The sequence below is a fragment of the Trichosurus vulpecula genome, chromosome 1, assembly GCF_011100635.1.
Source record: "Trichosurus vulpecula isolate mTriVul1 chromosome 1, mTriVul1.pri, whole genome shotgun sequence".
In the NCBI taxonomy this organism is placed as follows: domain Eukaryota; kingdom Metazoa; phylum Chordata; class Mammalia; order Diprotodontia; family Phalangeridae; genus Trichosurus; species Trichosurus vulpecula.
The window spans coordinates 23875484-23901433 of record NC_050573.1 but is presented as its reverse complement, the minus strand read 5'-3'; the positions used below and the strand labels follow the sequence as shown (position 1 = coordinate 23901433).

Genomic DNA, 25950 nt, shown 5'->3' with positions numbered 1-25950 from the left:
GAGTCTTTTTCTTCTTTTTCAATGGGAAGGGGAGGAAATAAATGCTCGTTAACTGAAAACAAATCCCTTTATAAGTCTATACTTTGGTCAGAGATAAGTCTGGCTAGGAGACTATAAACTCAGAAGCATTTTTTTTTTCACATAAGACCTTTGTGCTCATAGTATAGTTCCTATTTGGCTAGGATTGTGCATAGCCACTTGAATGTGGTTTGTTTTCTTGTCCAAAGACAAAAATGTCTTTGGTTCTTTCACAACTGTGACTAATATGGAAATATTTTTTACATGATAGCATATGTATAAATCATATCAAACTACCTACCATTTTCAGAAGAGGGGAAGAGAGGGAGGGAGGTAGAAAAATAGGGAATTCAAAATCTTGTGAAAATGAATGGGGAAAAAATAAAATATTATTAAAAGACAAAAAAAGTCTTTGAATAGTTTTGTCAAAGTACAAGTTGCTGTTCCTTGAATATGACACTCCACCTCCGGGACTCTAGGCACTTGCATTGGTGGTCCCATGCCTGGATTCTCTCCCTCCTCATGTCATCTCCCGGCTTCCTTAAGTCCTAGCTAAAATCTCAGGAAGCCTTTTGTGATGCCCCTTAATTCTAGTGCCTTCCCTCTATTAGTTATCTCTAATTTGTTCTATCTGTATCTTGTTTGTACACAGTCGTTAGCATCTTCTTTCCCCAGTTAAACCGTGAGCTCCCCAAGTGTGGGGACTGGCTTTTGCCTTTTTTTATCCTCAGAGGTCAGTACAGTGCCTGGTACACGGCAGGTGCTTAATAAATGATTATTGACTGACAGAAGCTCCAGCAGTTTGCTGGTACTTATACTCTCCTAGGATACAGCAGAAGTTAATAGCTCTGTCTTTTAGACAGGAGAACAAGGACCTTACTTCTTAAACATGTCTTCCGCTATCTGGAGTCAGTGAAATCTTGTTCTCTCTAGATGAAGACTCTTCTCTTGATCCAGATACCCAAAGTCATTGTAGAGAGCCTTCAGGGCCATAGCATGAAAGTCTTGGAGTAGTACCGATTGCTTCCTGGCGCCTTATTTGAGGTCAGTTACAATTCAGTAGAGTATGCTGGTGCATAGCTCCAACTTCTGTCACTGTCTTAATTTTCTCCAGGGAATAAAATTTGAGGTCCTGGGAGCCAGCCCCTGACGTTATTGCTTATATTACTTCTTGTGTTCCTTCATCACACTTTTGTCCCTGACCAATCAACTAAGGATGACTGAGGCCAAGAGAATTTGTTTGATGTAACAAAATTCCCATATATTGGTGGTATCCCTTTGGGCGGATGTCCCAAGTGCTCAACTATACTTTCATTTGATTGCAAAGCACCACTGGGTAACCCAGGTGCCTCTTCATGCCTTCTTTGGAGTTTCACCATAACTGCAACGTCATGACCCTACAGGACAGGGTATCTTTCTCCGTATTAGTCTTTTTTGGCCAGTATTATGTGCTGAATTCATAGTTAGCTGATGCTGCTGCTCATCTCTGGCAGGCAGTATCCAATGTGGCATTGGTCAAATATGTCAATGGACTGTTGTCTATTCACAATTTATTGTGAAAATAAGCTCCATATGCACAGTCTTTGAACGTTCTACTTCAAAGTCAAGAACTCTAAGCCTCACTGCCAAGGAGTCTGGTGAAGGCAGAAGGCTTTTGGTGATCATCATTGTTTTGGGTATGGAACTTCTCCCAAGCCTTTCAAGCTAGCACCAGTATATAGCAAATAGGGTTTTCTCAGGTTTGCAAAGGCTAACATGGGTGCATGCATGAGGTGGGTACCCAGATCTTTAAAAGGTTGTCCACTTTTTCCATATCAGGGGTCTCCAAATAGTTTCCATAATTTTAAGCCAGCTGACCTTTCTTTTATTTTTCCTAAAATGTTGTTGTTGGTGTTGGTTGTTGGTTGTTGTTTCAGACCCCTTTGGGGGTCTTCTTGGCAAGGGTACTGAAGTGATTTGCCATTTCCTTCTCCAGCCCTTTTTACAAATGAGGATACTGATACAAACAATTAGGTGACTTGCCCAGGGTCACACAGCTACTAAGTGTCTGAGGCTGGATTTGAACTCATAAAAATGAGCTTTCTTGATTCCAAGCCTCCATCCACTGTACCACCTAGCTACCAAAAGATTTTGATGATGGTGGTGGTGGTGGTGGTGATGATGGTGGTGGTGGTGGTGATGATGATGATGATGGTGATGATGATGATGATGATGATGATGATGATGATAGCTATTTATATAGCACCTTAAGGTTGCAAAACACTTTGCCAACATTATCTCATTTTTTCCTGACAAAAACTCTGGGAGGTAGGAGTTATTATCATCCCAATTTTGTGGATGAGAAAACTGAGTCAGACAGAGGTTAAGTCATATGTCCAAGGTCATACAGCTTAATGTTCGTGGCTGAATTTGACTCAGGCCTTCCTGAAACCAGGCCTGGTATGTTCTATCTACTGTACCTGCTGGCTGCCTGTTCTGCTTTAAACTGGAAGTCTCTTTAGAGCAGAGATTGGTTTTTACTTTTCTCTCTATATAAGTATTTAGCACAGTACTTGGCACATAGTGAGTGCTTAAACAAAACAGTGGTGCTTGTTCACTTGACTTGCTTCTGGTTCTTTTTAGTTATAGATCTTCCAGTGAGATCGGTATCAGTGAGAGAATTAGCAACAGCAGTATAATTCTTCACAAATTTGCCATAGTAGCTATTGAATCCTTAAAAAAAAATCTGTCATTCTCGTGGGTTCTTTGGACATGGCTGGTTGAGAAGCGCTACTCTTTTCTCTGGATCAGGACTCACTCCTTGCACCTTTGCTGCGTGACCCACTGACTCTGATGGCAGCTCTGTAAAACTGGCTGTTTGTCAATGAACAACTTCAGACCACCTTCCTGTAGTGGGTCAAACATGTCATCAGTCTGTCCTTATGTTCATCTAGGATCTTTTCAAAGACAACGGGGTCCTCCAGGTCATATGGGTATGCTAACACTTCCATTTTGTTCATATCCCCATCTACCTTCTTCATAAGCTATTGAAAGGTGGCAGGTACTCCTGAGATGCCTTGAGATATCTACTCAAAATGGTAAAAATCCATCTGGGAGGATGAGCTCTATCTCCTCTTTGTCTTCTACCTTTGGGATCAGGCACTATCCCATTGTGTAAACCTCCGACTGAGAACCTAGCAATCCACCCAAGGCATTTTGCACTTTTGCCATGGTGTCCTGCTACACTCTAGCCCTCTTGTTGAAAGTTGACAATCCACACACATTTGTATCTTCTTCCCAGTCTTCTTTCATGCCATTACTATAAGCAGTGTGTATGGATGGCCGAGCTCTGTGATACTGTTGATAAACAGTTTCTCTCAGATGGCTTCAGAGATCTTCCCTGTTAATGGTCTAGGGCCCATGAAGAGGATGCTGTGAGTTTCTCCTAGGACACATCCTGATTTCAGTTGGAAAATGCCTTAGACCTCTTACTGAGATGGTCCCTTACCCAGTCCTTAGTTTTTCAGGCACCAGGGAGTCACCACAGTAACATTTCTCTAGATCTTACTGTTCCTACTTCGGAGAAATCAGCACTCTGATAGCAATTTTGCTTCTATCTTTGTCAATACTTCCGTACAAACTACAGAGAAGGACAAAATGTTCAGTTACTGAGTCCTGGAGTACGTTGCTAACGTAACCCAGAGCTCATAAGGCACTCCTCATAGATGGAGACAGATTACTCAATGCTCAATGCTGGGAAGTCTTTCTCTCCCTTTGGGTACCTCTCCCTAAAGAGAATTTGTTAACACTGAGTCCAGAAGACCATGATCTCTCCCATCGAAAGCTCTGACCCACTCCTCTCTCCCCTCCCCCCACAACACAAAGTTCTGAGTAATCAATCTCCGCCAATGAGCATGCTCTTATGCAAATGAGTTTTAAGCCCCTGGTTACACGCGGATAATAGGTAGCGTTTATACCTCCCTTTAAGGTTTGCAAAGGGCTTGACAAATTATTCTTATTTGGTCCTCACAACAACTCTAGGAGGTAGGAGCTATTATTATCTTGAATAACCTGGCATCGGTCCTCAGCAAAGCTTACATGTCAGGGACATATCAAAACCAAGGACTCTCCTTCCCTAGGAACACCCATCACTTCTTTGGCAAACTGCAGCAAGCTCACTCTAATGCAGCCTAGAAAGGAGAGTCCTCATCATTTAAACCACAGATTTCTAACTCTTTCATAGGTTCAATGGAATTTTCCTCAAGTGTTTCTCCTAGGAACACTGGAACAAAGAAGTCACCTGAGAGCCACTGTCCAGTAGAGTGGTATATCTTTAACTTCCAAGCTCTACTGTTGGTCCTGTGCAGGGTTCTGAGTCCAGCTGGGTATACTGGTATGAACACTATAGCTATAATAATGAAAGGCAATGCAGAACACTGACGGAGACACAAGGTGTACATAAGACAGATCCCTGCCTTTCCTTGTCCTCAAAAACTTACAGCCTAATAGGGAGAGAAAACTTGGCTGAATCTATAATATACAGTAACAATTTGGTTTAATTTAACTTCTTTATTATGCACATTATTGTATGCCAGGCACTCTGCTAGGTGCTAGACACGAAAAGACAAAAAACAAAACAAAACAAAAAAATAGACCCTGCCCTCAAGAAGCTTACGTTCTCCTAGTACATTAAGAGGAATGAAAAGAGCAGTAAGTGGTATAGCAAAAGGAAACCAATGTCAAATTATGACTATGAATGTTATAGGAATTCTGATGAACAGAAGATGAATGAAGGCTGCAGTAAATAAGGAAGTTTTCAAGGTGGAGGTGAGAACAGATGGCATTGAAGGCTGGATAGCATTTGGACAGATGGAGTGGAGATGGATTTTGTCAAAGGGGAATGAAAGGAATGAAGGCACCTTATTACAGATATTCTGACCATGTCTATCAGGCTCCACGGCCCTCCTCAATCCTGGCCTTTTCAGTTGGCATGTGTTTGGGTACAGAAGAGATGAGGAACAATAGCCAGGAACCAGGAGACTGAGGTTTTAGTAGTGGTTCTGCTGGTATCTCGCTCTGTGACAATTCCCTTGTAGCACAGGGCCTGACACACAGCAGCTGGTGATTAATAAATGCATCTTGATGGCATGATCAATTGATTGGGTTCCCTCTATGAGTCTTGATTATTTTTGTCTCTATGAAACCAGAGTTGGATTAGTTTTTGAGTAGATTTCATTAGTGAATCTTGCTTTTATATCATCTAACTTCCAAGAATCCCTTCCCCTACTTCCCCTCACAGAGAGGCATCTTTTATAACAAAGAACTTTTTAAGAGAAAAAAATCAGAAAATCAATCAAAACATAAAAAAATCCTGTTATTACATGCAGGGTTCCACATCCATGGAGCCTCCACCTCTGCAAAGGAGGATCCATGGAGAGGGAAAAAAGTTTTCTCCTAACATCTTCTTTGGGGCCAAGCCTGTTCTTTATAATTTCACAACATTCGATTTTGGTTGTTTTCTGGTGGTTGTTTTTTTTTCCAATTTAAATTGATTGATTATCCTGTTTTCCTGGTTTTGCTTACTTCACTTTGTATCAGTACATAAGTCTTCCTAGACTTCTCTGTATTCATCACATCGTTTCTCACAGCCCAGTGATAAGCCATGACATTCATATGTCACAGTTTGTTTAGCATTTCCCAACCTGTGAGCATCGACTTGGTTTCTAGTTCTTCGGGTGTGTGGAAGGCAGCAAAGTAGAACAGAATTGAGCACTGGACCTGGTCAGATGGTCTGGGTTCCATTAATTTTAGTAAACTGCTGTATACCAGATCTATGACCTTGAGTCATTTCCTTGGGCTCTTTCTCCTTCCTTTCAGTTCTAACATTCTGTGTTGTTAGGCCCCTCCCAGCTCTGCCATGCCCTGTTCTAAGGTCCCTCCCAGCTCTGACATTCCTTGTTCTAAGGTCCCTCCTAGTTCTGACATTCCCTGTTCTATGGCCTCTCACAGCTCTAACATTCTATGATTCTTCATCTCTGTCCATTAGGGCTGAGTGAGAAAGCATCATTCCACTGTCCCCAACTCCACACTCTTCTGACAACCCCTTTGGGGCTCTCCTCCCAATTGCTAACAATCAATCAGTCAGTCTCTCCTCCTTGTGTCTTGGTCATGGGTTGCTGCCTCTCCTATCCCCTTCCCTCCCCGCTTTCAAGGGGTTTCAGCTGCTGGTAATGGGGTCTATTTGCTTTGCCCAAGAACCTGTGTGTGTCAGGGCATTGGGTCTCCCTGACTCCTCCTGGCCTTGCCCCTCCATCTCCACCCCAACATCTGCCCTCAGGGGCCATCAGGGCGGTCAGTGTCCCTGCCTATGGAAAGTAGTGGTTGAGTCCCTTTGCGTTTGCCCAGATGAGGGAAGGAAGAGGCCCATGGTTGAGGCTGGAGAAAGGAAGGCCCTGGGCAAACACTGCTAAGAGAGTCGCTGCCTCCAGATGCCTTTTCCTGGACTTCCCACCCTCCCCCAAGGTTTGCTTGACCCAGACAGCCACGTTGAAGGTCGAACGGCTGCCTGGGTGCTGCTGGGTGGAGCCTGCCACCCCCTGGAAGACAGTGGTACTGCAAGCAGTGAATAGTCATCTACCTGTTTGTCATTTCAGTCCTGTCCAGCTCTTTGCAACCCCATTTGGGGTTTTCTTGGCGGAGATAGTGGAGGCATTTGCCATTTCCTTCTCTAGCTCATTTTACAGACGAGTAAACTGATGCAAACAGGGTTAAGTGACTTGCCGAGGGTCACACAGCTGGTAAGTGTCTGAGCCTGGATTTGAACCCAGGAGATGAGTCTTCCTGCCTACCGGCCCAGCACTCTGTGCACTGTGGTGCCACCTAGCTGCCCCCAGATATGTACCTATAGGTCAGAAAAAGGAAAAGCAAAGAATCGACAGTTTTAATTTTATTTTATTTTTTAGAATCAACAATTTTTAGGGCATGGAGAGACTACAGAGATCAGCCAGTTCCAATCCCTTCATTTTCACAGACGTGCACTTGGCACAGTGCCTGGCTCATAGTAGGCACCACATAAATGTTAGCTATTATTAGTATTAATTTGTAAAATGAGGGGATTGAATTCTACTGCTTCTGAGATATTTTACGCCTCCAGATTCACGATCCCTATAAGCGCTGGAAGGGGTCTGAACCCTCAGCTGCTGGCATTGGCTCAGCACGCCTTGGGGATGAGGCCACAGAATCCTTCCCCCTGCCCAGTGCCTGGCTGCCTCAGTTTTAGACCATAAAATCTTATATGTTGGGCTGGAAGGCTCTTAGAGATTTAGTTCCTTCTCTAGACAAGGGAAAGAGACTTGCCTGAAGCCACACATAGCTAGGAGGAGAACCTGGGTCCCCCAGCTCCCAGCCATGAACCATTCTCATTCTGACCAGGGGCTAGCTCTGAATTCAGCCCTGTCTCACTTCTCATAGCCACCCTAGCCCAGCATTGGGAGCTGGGAGGCTTACTAAGTAATATCCGATGAGGGCAGAGATGACTCTGGGCTGGGTGGGGACAGCAACAGACACAAAGGAATCTGGGCACCAGGATGCCAAGGCATTTTCTCCACAGATATGGATCGCCCACTTACAATATGTAGAGTCCCGTGCAGTGCTAGGGTGCATAAGGGTGTACTGGTGGTGATGTGGAGCTAAGGAGAAAGAGTAGGAGCAACCTACAGCCTGGTTGGTGACACAAGGTGGATGTAGATTAAAAAAAAACAAACAAAAAAAACGATAAGTAGGGGGCAGTGAGTAGAGCACTGGCCCTGGAGTCAGGAGGATCTGAGTTCAAATGTGACCTCAGACACTTGACACAGTTACTGGCTGTGTGACCTTGGGCAAGTCACTTAACCTCAATTGCCCTGCCCTCCCCCCTCAAAAAAATAAAATGCTTCTCCCTTTAAAAAAAAATTAAAAAAAAAAAGCTCTGGGCTCTCCATGTTTTAGGAAGGACTTTGATATATTGCAGTGTCTGAGGAATGGCGATAGGGATGGTAAAGACCATGCTGTATTCTGAAGGAACCAGGAAGTTTAGCCAAGTAGCTCTGATTGTTCAGGGGTTGGAGAAGTGGACCGGAAGCCAGGAAGACTTGAGCTGGAATCCAACCATCACCTGTATGACCGTGGGTAAAATCATTTTTTTCTCTCTCAGTTTCCCCAAATGTAAAATGAGATTAAAAAAAGAAACCAGCTACCTCTTAGGCTTCTTGTGAGAATCAAATCAGAGGAGAAACGAGTTGTAAAACTTAAGGCCCAACATAAGTGCAGGTTATTATTATTCTTGGAGAAGAGAAAACCGTAGGAATAGTAGCTGTCTTCAAGTACTAAAAGGCTGTCACGTGGAAGAGGAATTAATCTTGTTCTTCTTGGTCCCTGAGGGCAGAACCAGGAGCTGTGGGTGGAAGCTGGCAGAGTCAGATTGACAGTCAGTAATAGCTAACATTGATGGACAGAGTGCTTTAAGACTTGCAAAAGGCCTTATGAAGGTTATATCATTTCATCCTGAGTTGAAGATGCTACTGTTTTATGCAGATGAAAACTGAGGTTGAGAGAGGTCAGGTGCCAATGAGTGCTATCCCACCACCTGGCTGGGAAAATAGTGGGTTCCCTTTTGTTAGAGGTTCTCCAGCACAATCCAGACGACCATTCTGTCATGTAGAAGTTGGACAGGGAGGCAGCTAGGTGGTACACTGGCCCTGGAGTCAGGAGGACCTGAGTTCAAATTTGGCCTCAGACACTTGACACACTTACTAAGGCTGTGTGACCTTGGGCAAGTCACTTAACCCCAATTGCCCTGCCTTCTGCCCTCCAAAAAAAAAAAAAGAGTTGGACCAGATGGATGCCAGGGGCCCTTCCAACTCTAAGACTCTGTGATCTGTGATCCTGGAGGTCCCCCAGAACTCAGGCCTCTTCTGCTTTTCTTCAGTCTGTAAGGAGAGGTCACTAGGTCCACCCTGATCACCTCCTCTGCTTTTCTTCAGTCTCTAAGGAGAAGTAACTAGGTCCACCCTGATCACCCTCTGGCAGGCAGCGGAATGTGCTGGAAAGAGTTCAGAGGTTGGCCTTGGAAGATCTGGGGACTATGCTGAAGTGCTGCTCTAATTCTTCCCCATGTGACCTTGGGATAACTCATCTATCTCCTTTCTGAGAGTGTTGCCTCATCCTAGGCAGTGAAATGAATAGAATGCTGGGCCTAGCGTCAGAAAGAGCTGGGTTCGAACCTAGCCTCAGACATTTACTAGCTGTGTGATCCTGGGAAAGTCTTTCTGCCTCAACTTCCTCAAATATAAAATGAGGATAATCAGATTACAAGACTGTTGTGAGGACTAAAAAGAGTATTTGTTTTTTTTTCCTTTGGAGTGGGGAAGGCAGGGCTTCCTGACTCCAGGGCTGGTGCTTTACTCACTTCACCACCTAACTGCCCCTGAGTATTTGTTTTTAAAAAAAGTACCTGGCATAGAGTTAGTAAATGTTTGTTCCCTCCCCTTACCCCCATCCAAAAAAAAAGGCAATATTGTCATATTCCCTTTCTGTGTTTCAGTTTTGTCATCTATAAAAAAAATGTGGAGTTGCTCTAGATGTGAGGTCTGTGAACTTGTTCTAAAAAATATTTTGATAGCTGTATTCCAATATAATTTCTCTCTTTTGTAATCCTATTTTCTTTTATGTAGTTAAAAACATGATTCTGAGAAGAGAGTTTGTAGGCTTCACCAGACTAGCCTCTGGTCAAGATTCTCTTTGAGGTTTTGTAATATCAATTAAGGTGGGACTTTCTTACTGTTTTAAAATAATTAAGTTGGGTGTCTTTGATTGAGTCTTACTAGTTGCTAAACCCCAGGCCCAAACCCCTATCTACTAGGTGCTAAGCCTATGTGGGTGTGAAGCCCCCAGGATCCTAAGGGGAGTTGCTAAGACCAGAGTCAATAGTAGGCGCCTAAGTTCCGGTCCCTCAGATGATGTTTGATGATGTCTGAAAACTGTATAAAAAGGGAGTTCAGAGCTATTTGCTTAGGGCTCTCACTCTTGGCAGAGTGCTAATGTGGAGACTCTGGACAGCTGTTAAGAGCCCTCTGGCTTGTAAACCCGGATGCTGGGACTTTGTTAAACCTGGTAACTATGCATTGAGATTTGAATCAGACAAGGTCTGTCTGTTGATGTTTGTAATTTGTTTGTGTTTGCTCTGAAGCTCAGGGTGCTGGCTTTTCCCCCTGAGCTGAGTGAATGATATTTGTATGTTAGATTAAAGTAAGATTGTTAACCCCTTAATGTTGCTTTCCTTAGTAAAGCAGATCAAAAGAATCTGGGCTTGCAGCATTCTTGTTGTTGGGCCTGTGCTCGTTTTTCACCCCCACAGCAGCTGCTAGCCGAATTGTTGAAACAGGTTTCTTCCGGTTCTAAAATTCTGTGATCCTCAGAATCTGGGCTCTATCAACCACTTATCACCTGAGGGAGTACAGCAAATAGCACAGGGCTTGGCATATAGTAGGTGCTTAATAAATTCTTGTTGACATGAGTGTGGACACAAAGTACTTCTCTGTGCATAAGAAGAGAGAGGTCAAGGGCTGGAAGAGACCTTAGAGGTCATCTAATTCAACGTGTGGGGAAACTTAGGCCCAGCGAGAGAAAGTTATTTGCCCAAGTTTACACAGGAAGTAAATGGTGAAACTAGGATTTGAACCCAAGGTCTTTGATCCCAAATCTAGTAGCACTGTTTCCACTAGACTAGGGGGTAGGGAACCTGAGGCCTTGAGGCCACTTGTGGCCCTCTAGGTCTTCAAGTGCAGCCCTTTTGACTTAATCAGGGTTGCACTTGAGGATCTAGAGGGCCACATGTGGCCTTGAAGCTGCAGGTTCCCCGCCCCTGCACTAACCATACTAAACTTCATTTTTCTCATCTGTAATATGGGGATTAGGGCCCTAGTGAAGGAAGTACCTGGTAAACCTTACATTGTTCTAGAAAGGGAGAATAGTTTTTCTCTTAAGGGGGAAGGGAGAACAGAATGAGTTGCTTGGGAGGTACCCTGACCCCCATTCCTTTTGTTTTCTCTCCTCATCCAAGAAAGCCCTGGTCACACTCCCAAGGTAGGAACCTCTAGGCAACCTATGTCCCTGTCAGTCTCCCTGCTCTCTGACCTTGGGACAAGAGTCATCAGGAAGGAGGCTTAGCCACCATAGGGGAAGAGTAAACATCTCCAGCTGCCAGAAAGGCTGGCTTCAAACCCTTAGCCCAGATCAGCTTGGCCTTGTATGGTCTCCAGGGACAGATAAGCCCAGCAAGCTGGCAAAGGAGGATTACTTTGAGGTCAGCTGCCTGGGGCCCTTTAAACCTCTGAACATCAAGGCTGTCCCTATTCAGTCCATAAGAGGAAGCCCCAGATGCCACACAGTGGGAGGAGGGGTCTAGTCCTGGGTCAGCTCCTCCAGCAAGAGAGAAGCAAAAATTCTGCCTTTTCCAGTACACTCAGCTGAGGCTGACTTGAACGAGGGCAAACCTAGAACACAGAATATAGATGTTAGAGATGGAAGAGACCTTAGGACACAGAACATAGTATGGGAGAGATGACTTTAGCCAGTCAATGAGCATTTATTAAGCGCCTATTATATACCAGGCACTGTGCTAAGTTTGAGGACTACCAAAAAAAAGGTCAAAAGATAGTCCCTGCCCTCAAGGAGTTTATAATCTAGTGGGGATATAGAATGCAGGATGGTAGAGATAGAGATAGAAGGAACAAAGAGGACAGAACAGTTGAGCTGGAAAGGATCTCAGAACCAGCACACAGAATTCTAGAGATGGAGGAAAACTTCACAGAGCATTAAAGAATTAAGGGTGTCTGAACATAGACTAAAGAGTTTTAGAAATGGAAGGGAACTTAGGACCTAGAACACAGAATGTGAGAGAAACTGCAAGGGAATAAAGAATATGTTAGAATAAGGGTTCTTAATCTGGGGTTGGTGAACTTGTTTTTAAAACATGTTAATAACTGCATTTCAATTTAATTGGTGTGTTTGGTAATCCTGCATTTATTTCATTCATTGAAAAATGCTACTCTGAGAAGGGGTCCATTGCTTTCATCAAACTGCCAAAGGCAACTATGACATACAAAAAGGTTAAAAGCTTCTGCAGCTAAAGCTAAATCCCTCTGGGCCTCAGTTTCCTCATCTCTAAAATGAGGGGCCTGGACTAGGTAACCCTTGGGGTTCCTCCCATTTCTAGATCTATGACCCTATGAAAACAGAATGAACAGGGAGAGACCTTAGAACATTGAATGTTAAGCAATGGGAGGTACCTTAGAACATAGAACACAAAGTGTTGGACCTAGAAGTGATTTTAGGAAGTATCCCTATTTGAATGTATTTTGTTTAACTTGAATGGCTTGTTACAAGGGACAATTTCTGCTTGAAGAGCTGTTGGGGGCTGTTAGTTAGAAAACAGAATTAGTAAAACAAAAAATGTACAAGAAAACCAAAAGAATTTCAGGGTGAGGCACAAACAGGGCAATTTTGTTACTGTCTTGTTAAATTTAATAGACACTTTTAAAAAAGGAATTCTCTATGTCAAACTCCTCATTTAAAAGAAAAAAAATTCTAAACTTAAACTCCCCCCAAAACGAGAATTTAAATATATACAGCAGAACACAGAAAGAGGAATATATATATATATATATACATTCACACAAACATATATGTATATACACATATATGAAACAGTCTCCCTTTCATACTGCTCACTTTTCTTATAAGTATGTAATAAATTCCACACATGACTTCCAAAAGTGCCCTATTTATCTGTGCTTTCTTCTGTTCTCTTCTGTGTATTTAGCCCCTCACTTTTCTCCTTTTTACTACACCATTCTCCTGGTCCCTCATGTTCCCAACCTAGGAGTCGTCCTGAACTCCTCACTCTCTCTCACCACCCCTGCCCCAACCCCTCCCCCATATCGAAGCCACTGCCAAGGCCTGTAGATTTCACCTGTGCCTCATCTCTTGTCCATTTCATCTTTGCAACATCTCTGGTCAAGTTCACCTCTGCAGCATCTTTCAAATTCAGCAGCCTTCTCTCCTCTGGTACTGCTATTAGCCTGGTGCAGTCCCTTATCACCTCTCACCTGTATTGTTGCAATAGCCACTGGTGGGTCTGCCAGCCTTAAGTCTCTCCCCACTTCAATCTATCCTCCATTCATCCACCAAAGGGATTTTGCTAAAGCACAGGGCTGATCATATCACATAAACTCCAGTGTCTTCCCTACCACCCTCAGGAGCAAATACAAAATGTTGTTTGGCATTCAAAATCCTTCATAACCTAGCCCCCTCCTACCCTTACAATCTTCTTACATTTTACTCTCCACTTCATCCAGTAACATCAGCCTCCTGGCTTTTCCATGAACAAGACCTCCCATCTCTCATCTCTGACATTCTCTCTGGCTGTCCCCCATGCCTGAAGCACTCTCCTTCCTCTGTTCCAGCTACTGACCTCCTTGGCTTTGTTTAAGTTGCAACTTAAATCCCACCTTCTACAGGAAGCCTTCCACAACCCCTCTTAATTTCAGTACCTCCCTTTTATTAATTATTTCCTCTTTATCCTGTATATCCTGTTGCTTGCTTTGAAAATGTTTGCATGTTGTCTCCCTCTATGAATTGTCAGCTCCTTGTGGGCCAGGACTTACCATCTTTTGTTTTCCCAGTGCTTAGCACAGTACATAGTAGCATAGAACATAGTAGGAGCTTGATAAATGTGTATTAATTAATTGATTTGCCGTGAAGGAAGCTGAAGCCCACAAAAGGGAAGCAATTGGTCCCAGGTTTCAGAGTGAGCAAATGGCAGAACTCCTTGAGAACAGGGAGTCATCTTTTTGTTTTTTATGTTACTGTAGTATCCCATGTATCCCTCCCAGAGAACATCCCATGACAGCAGAACTGACTGATACATTAAAAAAGTTCAAAAAATGGTGACTGTATTTTGCCCATTTTTGCATCCCCAGCACTTAGCTCAGTCTCTGGAACATAGTGGTTGCTTAATAAATGTTTATTGACTGCTGGGATTTGGACTCAGGTCCTCCAGCTCTAATCCTGTGCTCTTTTATGTACATCATGACTTGCCCAAGAGCACAACAGGTGACAGTCACTTTATCCTTTGCCTGTTCCAGTAAGGAAATCAGACCTGGTATGTTTATTCATGCCCAGAGGTCCTTCTGCTTTATTTCCATGACTTAGGGATAGATTTTTTTTCACAGCTGTTGCTGACATCTATTGGCTTTTGCCAATCTATTGTTCATTCAGTTTTCTTGAATGCCAGTTGTAACATTTAGTAACACTCCAGACCTTTACCTGTAAAAAGGGCCAAGACTGTCAAAAAATGAGAAAGCAAAGGGAATCAAAGTTTTCAGACTTGTGAGCCTGCAAGAAGGCCAGACTGATGGAAATGAGAATGCTGTGGGTGTGAACAGACTCACTGGCTCCTGGAGCCGGAAGGAACCTGAGTGATGGCCTGGTCCAGCTCCTTCATTTTCTGTTTCCTTTCTCACACAGGAGATCTATGGGCCACAATTCTCGTTGTGGTTGCTCCACCAGTCCATAGGCAGGGCTTAAGGGGCCTGGGCTATCACAATGTCAGCTGCCAACCCAGTAAGATCTTCTTTTCTAGCACTTCCTAGCTGATCCTAGGCATGTCCTCATCTGGCTTTACACTCCCATTTCCTCTCTTGTAACATGAGGCTAACAATGAGCACTCCCAGTCTCCCAGAGCTATCAACATAAGTAAAAGGTTTTGTGCATTGTAGAGCCCTTTGGAAATGAGTTAATCTTATTAGTAATGACAGCTTGAATTGATACAGCATGATAAGGTTTGCAAAGTGCTGAGAGCTGGAAGGACCCTTAGAGGTCATGGAGTCCAGTGGCAGAAACTGAGGAGGAAAGGAAGAAACTGAGACAGAGACAGTGATAGAGACAGAGACAGAGAGACAAAAAGAGACAGAGAGACAGAGAGAGATGGAGAGAGAGAAGCAGGCAGAGCTAGATACAGAGAGAGACAGACAGAAAGAGAGGGAGAATGACACAGAGACAGAGAGATAGCAGACAGAGAGCCAGAGAGAGGGACAGAAGGAGGGAAAAAGGGAGGGAGACAGGCTCAAAGAGAGACAGAGATGGCAGAGAGAAAGGGAGACAGAGACAGAGAGACAGAGGGGAGGGAAAAAGGGAGGGAGAGAAAGAGACAGAGAGAAGGGGAGGGAAATGAAGAGAGGGAAGGGGAGGAAGGAAGGGAGGAAAGGAGGGATGGATGGTGAATTTTCCAAGGTCACAGAGGTCATAAAATAGCAGCACTGGGATTTGAAGCCAGGTTTAAAAACTCAGTGATTTCTTCAATCTTTGACCTCAAGAAGATTCTGGGAGAAGAGCTGATCACAAATTTAGAGTTGAAAAGAGACTTTCTCCCCTTCCCCAAGAGTCATCTGTCTGCAACACTGAGCAAGCCGCTACTCCAGCTGCTTCATTTTACAGATGATGAAACTAAGGCACAGAGGGGTTAAGTGTGACTGTCCCAAAAGAAGGGAGTAAATATCAGAGCTGAATTTGAACTCAGGTTCTGTGACTCCGAATCCAGCACTCTTTCCTCTGCACCACACTGAGATGGGCTAGAAACCCGCCTCTGCCAATGGGAAGGTGTGCAGCCTTAGGCAAGTTCATTAACCTCTCTGGGCTTGTATCACTGTGAGAACAAAAGGTTTAATTTTCTATGACTTTCTATGACGGTCTATGCTGCAGATTTGTAAACTGAATAAATATTCTCTAATTAACCAACTCCTCTCCGGGTGGGCTGCTGCTGGAGGGCAGAGACAGTATTGTGCCGTTCTTTGTATCCTCAGCCCTTAGTACAGTGCCGGGTACACAGTAAGTGCTTAATAAATGCTTATCGACTGACTGACTGAAAGGGCTGAAGCTTCCAAGGTCCAAAGAACTGTCCAGCACCGGGGATCCCCTTGCCCTTTCGCTGAACCAGGAAAAGTCCACAATGCACGTTAAGTCACAGGGAATAGGAACGAACACGTAGGCAGGTGGAGCTTTGGAAGCCCAGAGCCCCAACGACGCATGCGGAGAAACCGGCGGCAAAGGCAAACCTAGCAAGACCAGACGCCCGCAAGATCTGCTAAGTGCGCATGCCCCTCAACATGGCGCCCTTAGAGGATGGGTGTGAAGCTCCCTGCGTACAGCGCATGCATCACGTGAGTTAGAGGCCCGCAGGTGAAGGAGAAGCGAACGACGCACGCGTCCTTCCGCACTGCGGCTCCGGAGGCATTAGGCCGGGCGCTGCGCATGCTCAGGACCCAATGCGGGATTCTCTCCATCTCAGCGGGAAGAGGCGTAGACAATGAGCCGTCCAATAGGAAGCCTCCTGGAACGCCGGGGTCCCGCCCCGCAGTCCCCGTGTCTGGTTCCGGTTCCGGCGGCTGATTTTGTTGGAAGATGGCTGTAACGGCGAGCGGTCGGCTGCTGGCGCAGCTGGGCCAGGTCCGCGCCGCGGCTAGGCGGTCGTTCGCCAGCAGCGGCCACGCCGAGGAGGGCTCGGGTGAGCGGCGGCGGGGCGGGCTGGGCTGGGCCGGGCCGGGCGTGACCGGGTGACCTTGTCCCCAGGGCCTGGCCGGGTGGGGTGAGAGGGCCGGGCCGCCGGGCTCACAGCTTCCCTTCCCCCTTCCCCGCAGGCCGCATGTGGAGGACGCTGACCTTCTTTGTGGCGCTCCCGGGGGTGGCGGTCAGCATGCTCAACGCCTACCTGAAGTCGCGGGAGCATCACGAGCGGCCCGAATTCGTCCCCTACCCCCACCTCCGCATCCGGACCAAGGTGAGGACCCCCGGCGTTTTTCGGACCCCTTTCCATTAGGGCGGGACTTAGGGTGTGACCTTTACTCGGCCCCCTTTTAATTATCGCCCAAAATGCCTGGATGCGGAAATCCGGACCCTTCCTCTCTTTATTAATCCTTTTCCATTAATGCCGCCTAGGGCTGGTTTGCATGTTAGATTGCCAATCTCGAGGGCAGGGTCGTCTCCAGGCCCTTTGTATCCTCAGCGCCTAGCTCCGTGCCTGCTACCTGCCTCGTAAAGGCTAGTGAGCTGTTTGCTTTGGTAAGGTCGGGCTAGATCGTCCCCGACGCTTTTTCCGGCTCCAAGCCTGTGATGCCACGGTTTAGGACTGCATGAACTAGGCATTTTGTTTTTAAATCTCTAAGGAACAGCCCCCCCCCCCCCCACGCCAAACATCGTGAGATGCACAGATGAATAGCTACAGGGACCCAGGAGACTCCCCGCCCCCCCAGCCGAGACCTTTTCCACTGAATCATGAGCTTTTCAGTCACCCCCAACTTAGCGTGTCTGAGCAATCGTAGCATTGTGTTGCAGGCCGACAAATAGAAATGTAGCTATGTACAGGCCCTGGGCCCGGATTAGACAGGGCTCAGGAAACACTGGGCTATGAAGTTTGTAAAGTGGTTTGGGCGCTTTCACGTGCATGGGTTCATTGATGTTCAGTGTCTTGTACTCTCCTTGAGAACTGTGGTTTGTCTTCTAGCTGACGTTGTCGGTACAGAACCCTTAATGCGACTGATGTTGAGTTCATCTGATACAACCCTGTTAAGTGATAGTAGCTAACCTTTATATAGTGCCAGGCACTGTGCTAAGTATTTCACAGTCGTTATGTCATTTGACTTCACAGCAACCCTTCAAAGTAGGTGCGTTATTATCCCTAATTTATAGGCGAGGTAAACAGGTTCAGGGTCTCACAGTTACTGAGTGTCTGAGGCAGGATTTGAATTAAGGTCTTCCTGATTCCAGGCCCAGTGCTCTTTCAGCTGTGCCTCTGCAGGAGAGTAGGCGCTTTGATGACTTCCTGGACTTCCTTCCACCACCCTTCTCTGTACCGTTGAATTCTGGTGGTGACAGACTTTGCTGGGGCATGTGTATTTAGGGTTTGCAGAAAGGTTTCACATCCCGTTATCCCATGTCAGCCTCACAGCCACCCTGTGTTTTATAGAAGCTTTGAGAAGGTGATGACCTGCCCAGGGTGTTACAGCTATTAAATGTAAAAAGTGGTATTTAATCCAGGTATTCCTGCGCTACCAGAAAACTGTCTGTGACTCTGTTCGTGATACTTGTGTTCCCCTTTAGAAGATTGTGTAAGCTTCTTGACTTGTTGTTCAGTCATTTCATTCAGTCACGTCCTACTCTTCCTTACCCTCCTCGGGGTTTTCTTGGCAAAGATACCGGAGTGGTTTGCCATCATTCTCCAGTTCATTTGACAGATGAGGAAACTGAAGCAAAAGGGGTAAAGTGACTTGCTCAGGGTCATATAGCTATTCAGTGTCTGAGACCAGATTTGAATTCAGGAAGATGAGACTTCCTGACTCCGGGCCTGGCACTCTGTCCAATGCCACTTTGCCACCCCTTCTTGAGAATAGACAATCTTAATGCCCCCTCGTAAATTGTGGATCTGCAATAAATGCTTAGGGAGTTGAGTCACGTAGATGCTTTACGTAAATTTTCCAAGGTAATTAAAGGCAGAGATGGACTTTGACCCTAAACCTTGGCTAGTCCTGTTCTACTGTACCACACTTTTGTGACCTTCAGTGTCACCTTAGGAAAGTATTATAACTTATTTGCCTCTATTTCCTCATTGGTAAAAGGGAAACTTCTGTTTGCACGATCTTTCTCACTGGATGTGAAGAAAATGCATTTGAAATTGGAAAGTACAGTATAAAACGAGCTATTCATGTGGGATAGGCCTCTTTTGGCCCCTCCCTCAGCTCAGACTTTGCCTAGTTTGTTTGCTATTTGGTGATTGCTCTGAATGCTGAAAAATTCTAGGTGAAAATGATGTTGGGATACTGGGTTGTTTTGCAGTTTTCAGGGCATCAGAATTGTTGGCATAACTTGAAAGGTATCATGCCAGCCTCGAATGGCTGTAACTAAGAGGCTGATTTCCAGAATTGATGTTATACTCGAAAGAATTGATTGAATACTGCTATGTTGAGTTATACCAATAGGTGCCCCACCCCCCCCCCTTCAAAAATTCCCATGTTTGACACCTCTGATCTATATCACTAGGCATTGAGGTGGCCTAGAGTCAGGAAAGCCCGAGTTTAAATCTGGCCTCAGTCACTTGCTAGCTATGTGGCCCTGGGCAAGTCACTTTTCCTGTGTCTTCTTTTATGTAAGATGCAATAGTAGCCCCTGTCCACATCTGTGAGCGTAAGCACTTTGCAGACTCTTTAAAGAGCCGTAGAAACAGGGACGATTATACAAAGCCTTAATTGCTTGATTGCATCTGGACACACCAGGATCAGTCATGCTCATTCTGCGTTGATGAGAGCCTGTGAATTACTAAATACAAAGGTTGGACTGCTTCAAGAGCTGATGAGGGCCATGCCCTTAACAGGCCATGGGTTAGAAGGGTTAACTGGAATTGCCTGACGGTTGTTGGCCTTTCTCTTCACAGCCCTTCCCATGGGGAGATGGAAACCACACTCTGTTTCATAACCATCACGTCAATCCTCTCCCAACTGGGTATGAGGATGACTAAAGCAAACTGGGACCATACTAATCAAGCACTGGGGGACCACAGCAGCGGTTGGACCATCCTTCTTTCTATGTGGAACAGAAAATTATAGGGGACCTTCCTTAAGTTCACTTGCACCACAGTGACAAATATGCTGACCTTACCATTTTGCTTGTGATTGGGACAGCTTAAATAAATAAATCTTACCCTAGACTGGCAAGTTGTTGAATTCTTTCTCAAATACTTGTGTCTGTCAAATTAACACTCTTGTAGTGTTTTCTGAGCATTAGGTGGCCTGGCCAAGTTTATCATTAACAGGACATTAATCTTGAAGAGCTATGAGTGCTATTTGGCTCATGAGTAAGAAATCTTGTCTGTTGTACCCTTATGGATGCCCCTGTGATACAGCTGAGAGGATGTCACTGTGGGGTAATGAGAGCTAAGGAGCAGAAAGCCTGAAGATATCAGCGTCTGCTGTCTTTGAACGCCCACCTTGCACCTGACCTGGCCATCTCATCCCCATAAAAGTTATATTATAAGCACATCCTAATCTATGCTAATTAAGAGGGAAATAATTTTTCAGTTTAAATCCAAGGATGTTATTTTTTCCATTTCACTTCCCTGCCTGATATTTACAGAAAAATTGTACCTTTCATTAGTCATTAGGGACAAACTAATGATTTCTGAAAAGTCCTGAAGATGGGATTGGTAGAGGGGTATAGCCTAGCACAAATCCAATTATATATAATTGCTTTATGAAGTAACTCATACCAGCATAATAGATGTGGGTCTTGTTCAGATCTGGTTTTAGACATTTACTAGGTGAGTGACTAGGGTCACGCAGACCTTTTAGGTCTTGGTATCCTTACTCATAAACAGAGATAACAGGAAGAGTAAAAAGTGCCTGGCCCAAGGCACTTACCAGTTTAATGCCCCCCCCACACTGAGTTTCTGTGACATGAAACCAAAGTGATATAAATCAACATCTGCTTTCCCATTTGAATTGGTAAGCTAGACTGACTACATTAACAGATACTACTGGAACTGGAGTCAGGAAGACTCACCAGATAACTGGCTTTGGGAGCCTGAATAAGTCATTTACAATAGCACCTGCCTCACTGTATTAGAACCAAATGAGATAAGACCTCAGTTGCTTTGCAAATCTTAAATGGCTATAAAATGCTACTGTAAATCATCTCCCTGAAATTTCATTAACTATGTTTTTAAGCATTCTGTTTAAACATTGATTTCTAGCAACCCAAAAAATGTTACGTTTCTCTTTTAAATCTTTAGGCTCATTAAATATACAAATAAGTTTAATTACAATACAGTCTAAATGACCATTATCAAAAGTACTCAATTCCCAAGATACACATAAGGTTTACGGGTAATGATGTTTAACCAGTGGACTGCCTGCATCATGGTAGTCTGTGCTCACTCACTCACTCAGATGGTATACCTCTGCCTTGAGAAGCCAAAATAGGAATTTGCTTTACCCAAAGAGAGACTCATTCCTGCTGATGAGTCATGCAAATAATGAGGTCTGGGTTATAATGCCACCAGGCTCAGAGGTAATGTTTGTTTTTTCTTCTAACATAAGATTAGACATGGGAGAACAAGACTCTACCCTGTGTCACAGGCATGTTGGAGATGAACAAAGTCCATTAAAAGTGCTGTGAGGTCGATAAGAAACTATAAACCAAAGAGCAGTTATTTATTCCATCTCTGATTTCAAATATTATAGAACATGATGGACAAATAAGGCAAATAAAGCAAAGTATTCCCTTCCAATTAAGCGTCAAGGTAGTCAAGAGGCCTTGTAAACAACCCTCTTCCACTAACCTACCCTGGATAGTCTACAGCTCAAGCTGTGAGTGGTGCCATTTCCATCAGAGCACTTTTTTTAATAGTCACTTTTATCATTAATGAAACAGCCTCAGAATCAGGAAAATCAAATTTCTGCATATTTTAGTACCTTCATAGCTAAACTGACAAGATTTAGAGGAAAGTAGGAGTCACCTTAATTTGTGTGCTTAGTACCAATTTTGGGAGCTCAAAATGGTTTCTTAGAAGCCTTCAAGAACTTGTTTTTTTATTCCATCTGAATCCTCTTCTTAGAAGCAGGCAGTTGTTTCTTAAAGGCAGATCCCTTTTTGGCTAGCTTCACACCTTTAACCATCATTCAGTCTTTATCCAAACAAAATGGTTGCCATTTAAATACTGGAGTCACTCACAGAGCATCAGAGGTGTGCTTCCAGGAAAAAAAAACCCCAAAATCTACTATTTAGCAGCATGGATTCAGCATTCGGGACAACCTAAGCCATCCTGACTCGGAAGTACAGGTGTCTATATTTGTGTGCAAACACAGTATAAGTGCAGCAGACCGAATAACATTCTGATCGTCTGAAGAATTTCTCTCATGCCATGTTTGGTACTGCAAGATGCCACCCCAGCTAGGTGCCATCCACCTGAAAGCAAATAATAAAGGTCTACATGACCCTTTTGTAAATATACCTAAGGGAACCCTCCTCTAAAAAGCTCAGAAAACCAGCGGTCATCTTCAGAGACCACAGTCTTTTTGGTGTCTTAATGTCTGTAGTTGAAAAGGTCATCTTGAAGGCTGTGGTCAAGGTCAAGAAGAGCTTTCAGACTTTTCTTTGCTATGGCCCATGAACTCCAGCCCTTCTATAGGAATCTCCTTCTCCTTGATTGCTTTCTGTGGATTGAGAAATCACATTTTAATTAACATCTACACAGGTTCCTGCTGTCAAAGCTACATATATCAAGTAAAAAGTTAGAAAAAGGAGTATCTTAACAATCTAAAGCACTAATATGACTGGCCTAGGCATTATACTAATTAAATCCAAGTCCCAACATTTTATTCCTGTTGAGAAAGTCCATGCCCCTCAAGCTGTTTGCTCACAGTAAAAAGAACAAGTTAGCCTATGTTCTCTATCTCTATGTTCCCTTCATCTCTAAGATTCTGGATTCTTATTCTATAACTCCAATCTTATCCAAAATTAAAGTTCAATGTCGCAAATATTTATGAAGCAGTGTCTGCGTACAAGGCACTGGGAGGATGGAATAAAATGTCTTTAGGGAGCATCTAGGCATCCGTAGGCAGGCTGTTACAACTTCGTCGTTCAGAGCTCACGTGGCACCTAATTTCTAAACTTTCTAATGTACTCGGTGCAACTTTTCTTATCATAGCAAACGTGCCTGTCTTCTGCAAAGCCTAACTCCGTTTTCATAGCACTGAATCCACAATACAAAGCAGGATCCGCGAGACTGGGAGAAACGAAACCGCGACTGAAAATTAATAAAGACGAGGCCGCCGCCTGCACGGGACTCCCGGAGTGCAGAAGATAAATACGGAACAAAACGGGGAACCGCGCCCCGGAGGCGGAGAAGAAGAGAAGGGGGACAGCGAGCCCTCCGGGGTCCCGCCCCGTGCCGCCGGACTGGGGGCCCAGGCGCCGGGCCTCGGCAGCGGCCCACGCGGGCCGCGGGGTCGCGGCTGGGGACCCGGAGGAGCTTTAGGGAAGGAGGGCGGGGGACCAAGGTCACGCAGGCGAATCCGCGGACCCCCCCCCCGGGGAGGAGCGACGGTGGCCGGGGGCGGGGGCGGCTCACCTGCACACACTGCTGGTAGCGTTTGAAGAGGTCGGTGCAGGGGTCCCCGGAACCGTCGCCCTTAAGGAACTTCTCGGCGAACCAGCGGTTGAAGCATTGGTCGTACTCACGCTTCATGTCGGTGCAGGCCTCTCCCACGCTGTTCATGGCGACCAGCCCCGCAGTGGAACGGCGACGGCGCTGCTGACGTCACCGACGGCGCGCCGCTTACGTCACACCGGAGCGCCCCTTTCTGGGTCCGTGTGAAGCGACCGTGACCCGGCAGTGAGAGGAGGTGAGATGTGGCGTCGGACGCTCCAGTCGGCGCTGCGGGAAGGGCTGAGCCCCGGCGCGAGGACGCAGGGAGCACGAGTCGAGAGCTGCCGGTCTGCGGGGAGCGACTCAGGGAAGGCCCCGCCCCCCGGTCCCTGCACGGGCGGCCGAGTGAGCGCCGAGCTGATCGAGCACCTGGAGCGCCTGGCCCTGGTGGATTTCCGAAACCGCGAGGGCGTGGAGCGGCTGCAGGCGGCCATCGAGTTTGCGGAGCAGCTGCGCGCCGTGGACACGGACGGGGTGGCGCCCATGGAGTCGGTGCTGGAGGACCGGTAGGCTCAGCTCGCCCTTCTCCCGCCCTCCGTCCGCGAACACGCGGGGACTCCTTGGGCAGGGTCGGCGTCGCCTGGTCTGAGCCCCGATCGCTCACAGCGGTTAGCGCCGAACGCGGCCGGTAGCCGACGTCTTAACGGCTCCCCCCAGGTGACGTAACCAGTTAGGTGTAGGACGTCATCTCCCCTGCAGTTACCCTCCCAGGAGCGAGGTGGGCGTACCCCCCCACCCGTCAGGAGGAGGCCGCGATTAGGACACACACCCCTTCCCCACCCCACAAAAAGTACGGAAACGTGGCTCGAGGTGATTGTGGGTGTTGCGATGGAAAATCCGCCGGTTTTTGGTGTCACAGCTTTCCGAACACTCCCGAGCCCTCTTGAGACCAGAGCCAGGGCTGGAAGGCACCTAAAAGGCCGCTCTAGAAAGTGGACTTGGCTTATAGAGGCCATCCAATGAGTAGCAAGCCTCCGAGGCAGAATCCGAATCCAGGCCCTCCAACGGCAGAGCCGGGGTTGTGGGTTCCCTGCCCTTTGCTCCGACCCACGGGTAGGGGGCTCTCCTCCCCTTGCCTAAGGGGCTGTTTCTGGTCTGTTGTAGGTGCCTGTACCTAAGAGCAGACGACGTGGTAGAAGGCGGCTGTGTGGAGGACCTGCTGCAGAACTCTCGGCAGACCGTCGAGGAGTACTTTGTGGCCCCCCCAGGTAGACGCTACTTTGAGGTGCTGGGCAGTCATGTTGCAGCTGAGAGGGAAGGTTTGGGGGTGGGGGGAGGATTAGGTTAAAAGTGTATAAAGTGCTGTTTGAATCCAAGGAAGCGGTGTTGGAAGGTAGTGAGGACACCATGGCTCCTAGACACGTGGTGAACCTTTTCAGTGAATTGCAGCCCATTTGAACCCTATTTTTGAATCATAGTTGTACATTTTGGACTCTGACCTTTATATTGTGTTGTATACTAACCTCTCATGCCTCCCTTCTTTGACCTGAGTTAGAACCCTTGGGCCACTTTGCGCCCAGCTTAGCTGCTAGTCCAGGATGCTGGCAGAGGGCACATCACTTCCCCTTATCCATATTACCTCTGTATTGAAAGAGATAACTCATGGGTCAAGGAATCCCAATTTCGTGCAGATCCTCAGGGGTGCCTCTGGTTCTGTGAAATACTCAATCTTACCCAAGTAGTTGCTGGTATGCAAGAATATGCTTGAGCAATATAGAAAGTTTTTTTTTCTAGAGAACATGGATTCAAATTTCTCTTCTTGGGATGTGTAAAAAGGCTTCATTCATTCATTCATTGATAACCTCCTTCCTCACAAAAAAACCCACAAAACCCCAATCCAAACTAAGCAAAGTAGTTTTCATCCCCCCCCAGGTGCATATCTTAAATATTTCAAGTTGAAATTACTTTGGTGTTGATGCTGCTTATGCCAATACAGACTGCAACCCCCACTGACTTAGAATGTTAGGTAACTTGTGTGAATTTCCTAACAATTGTATAGCAAATCTGGTAGAAATCCAGGTATTCCTAGCTGAGAAGGCAGGGTGGTGACTACACTTACTTTCATGAGACACCAACCAGTTTTGGAAGCAAGGGGAAAAAAAGTTAGGCTTTGTTGTAATTCTTTCCTTTTTTGGTTTTAAATAGGTAACATTGCTCTGCCAAAACAAAGTGAACAAGATCCAGTCACAAAGAGTTAAATGCTGCTCTGAGGAACAGTGCTCAGAACAGGAAATGATGTGGAGGACCCTTGGGAAAGGCTCAACTGAAAATACTCCCACGAAGTTCCTTAACATAGTCAGGCTCTGGCCCTTTCTCTCCTCTCCCTCTGCTCTCTTGTGAAGATGAAGTGAGGACAGAAGTGCAGTGAATTCCTGCTCTTTCTGATGGAGGTCAAAGAAGGGACTATGGGCTTGGAGAAAAGCTTCCCAGGAAATGGATCAAGTATTCACTTAATACCTGGGTCACATGCTGGAAGTGCCCTGTGGTTAACTGTAAAATCACCTTTGATTCAGAGTTTCTGCACTATTAAAAAGAGTGAGTTTCTAACCAAAGTGCACTTTTGCCCAAGAATTTATTTCTTCCCAATCACAGGACTAGATGAAACCTGGACTATTCCTATTTTCTCCTTCACTATTCCTAGTCTCTTTTATCAATGATTTCCT

At 45.7% G+C, this 25950-nt stretch overlaps 3 protein-coding genes across 3 annotated transcripts; 2 read left to right on the top strand and 1 right to left on the bottom strand.

Annotated features, from left to right (window-relative positions):
- The first annotated feature begins 16465 nt into the window (after positions 1-16465).
- On the top strand, positions 16466-19796 carry LOC118858053 (cytochrome c oxidase subunit 6A1, mitochondrial). The gene is made up of 3 exons (XM_036768483.1): positions 16466-16597; positions 16731-16870; positions 19517-19796. The coding sequence occupies exons 1-3, from the start codon at positions 16495-16497 to the stop codon at positions 19598-19600; spliced, it is 327 nt and encodes a 108-aa protein (XP_036624378.1). The 5' UTR covers positions 16466-16494; the 3' UTR covers positions 19601-19796.
- A 1078-nt stretch (positions 19797-20874) lies between these two features.
- On the bottom strand, positions 20875-23886 carry TRIAP1 (TP53 regulated inhibitor of apoptosis 1). The gene is made up of 2 exons (XM_036757201.1): positions 23210-23886; positions 20875-22292 (listed from the first exon to the last, which is right to left on the bottom strand). The coding sequence occupies exons 1-2, from the start codon at positions 23354-23356 to the stop codon at positions 22209-22211; spliced, it is 231 nt and encodes a 76-aa protein (XP_036613096.1). The 5' UTR covers positions 23357-23886; the 3' UTR covers positions 20875-22208.
- Positions 23460-25839, top strand: GATC (glutamyl-tRNA amidotransferase subunit C). Its single transcript, XM_036757190.1, has 3 exons — positions 23460-23793; positions 24392-24495; positions 25433-25839. Exons 1-3 carry the CDS (start codon positions 23489-23491, stop codon positions 25483-25485), a joined length of 462 nt encoding a protein of 153 aa, XP_036613085.1. The 5' UTR covers positions 23460-23488; the 3' UTR covers positions 25486-25839.
- Positions 25840-25950: the final 111 nt, after the last annotated feature.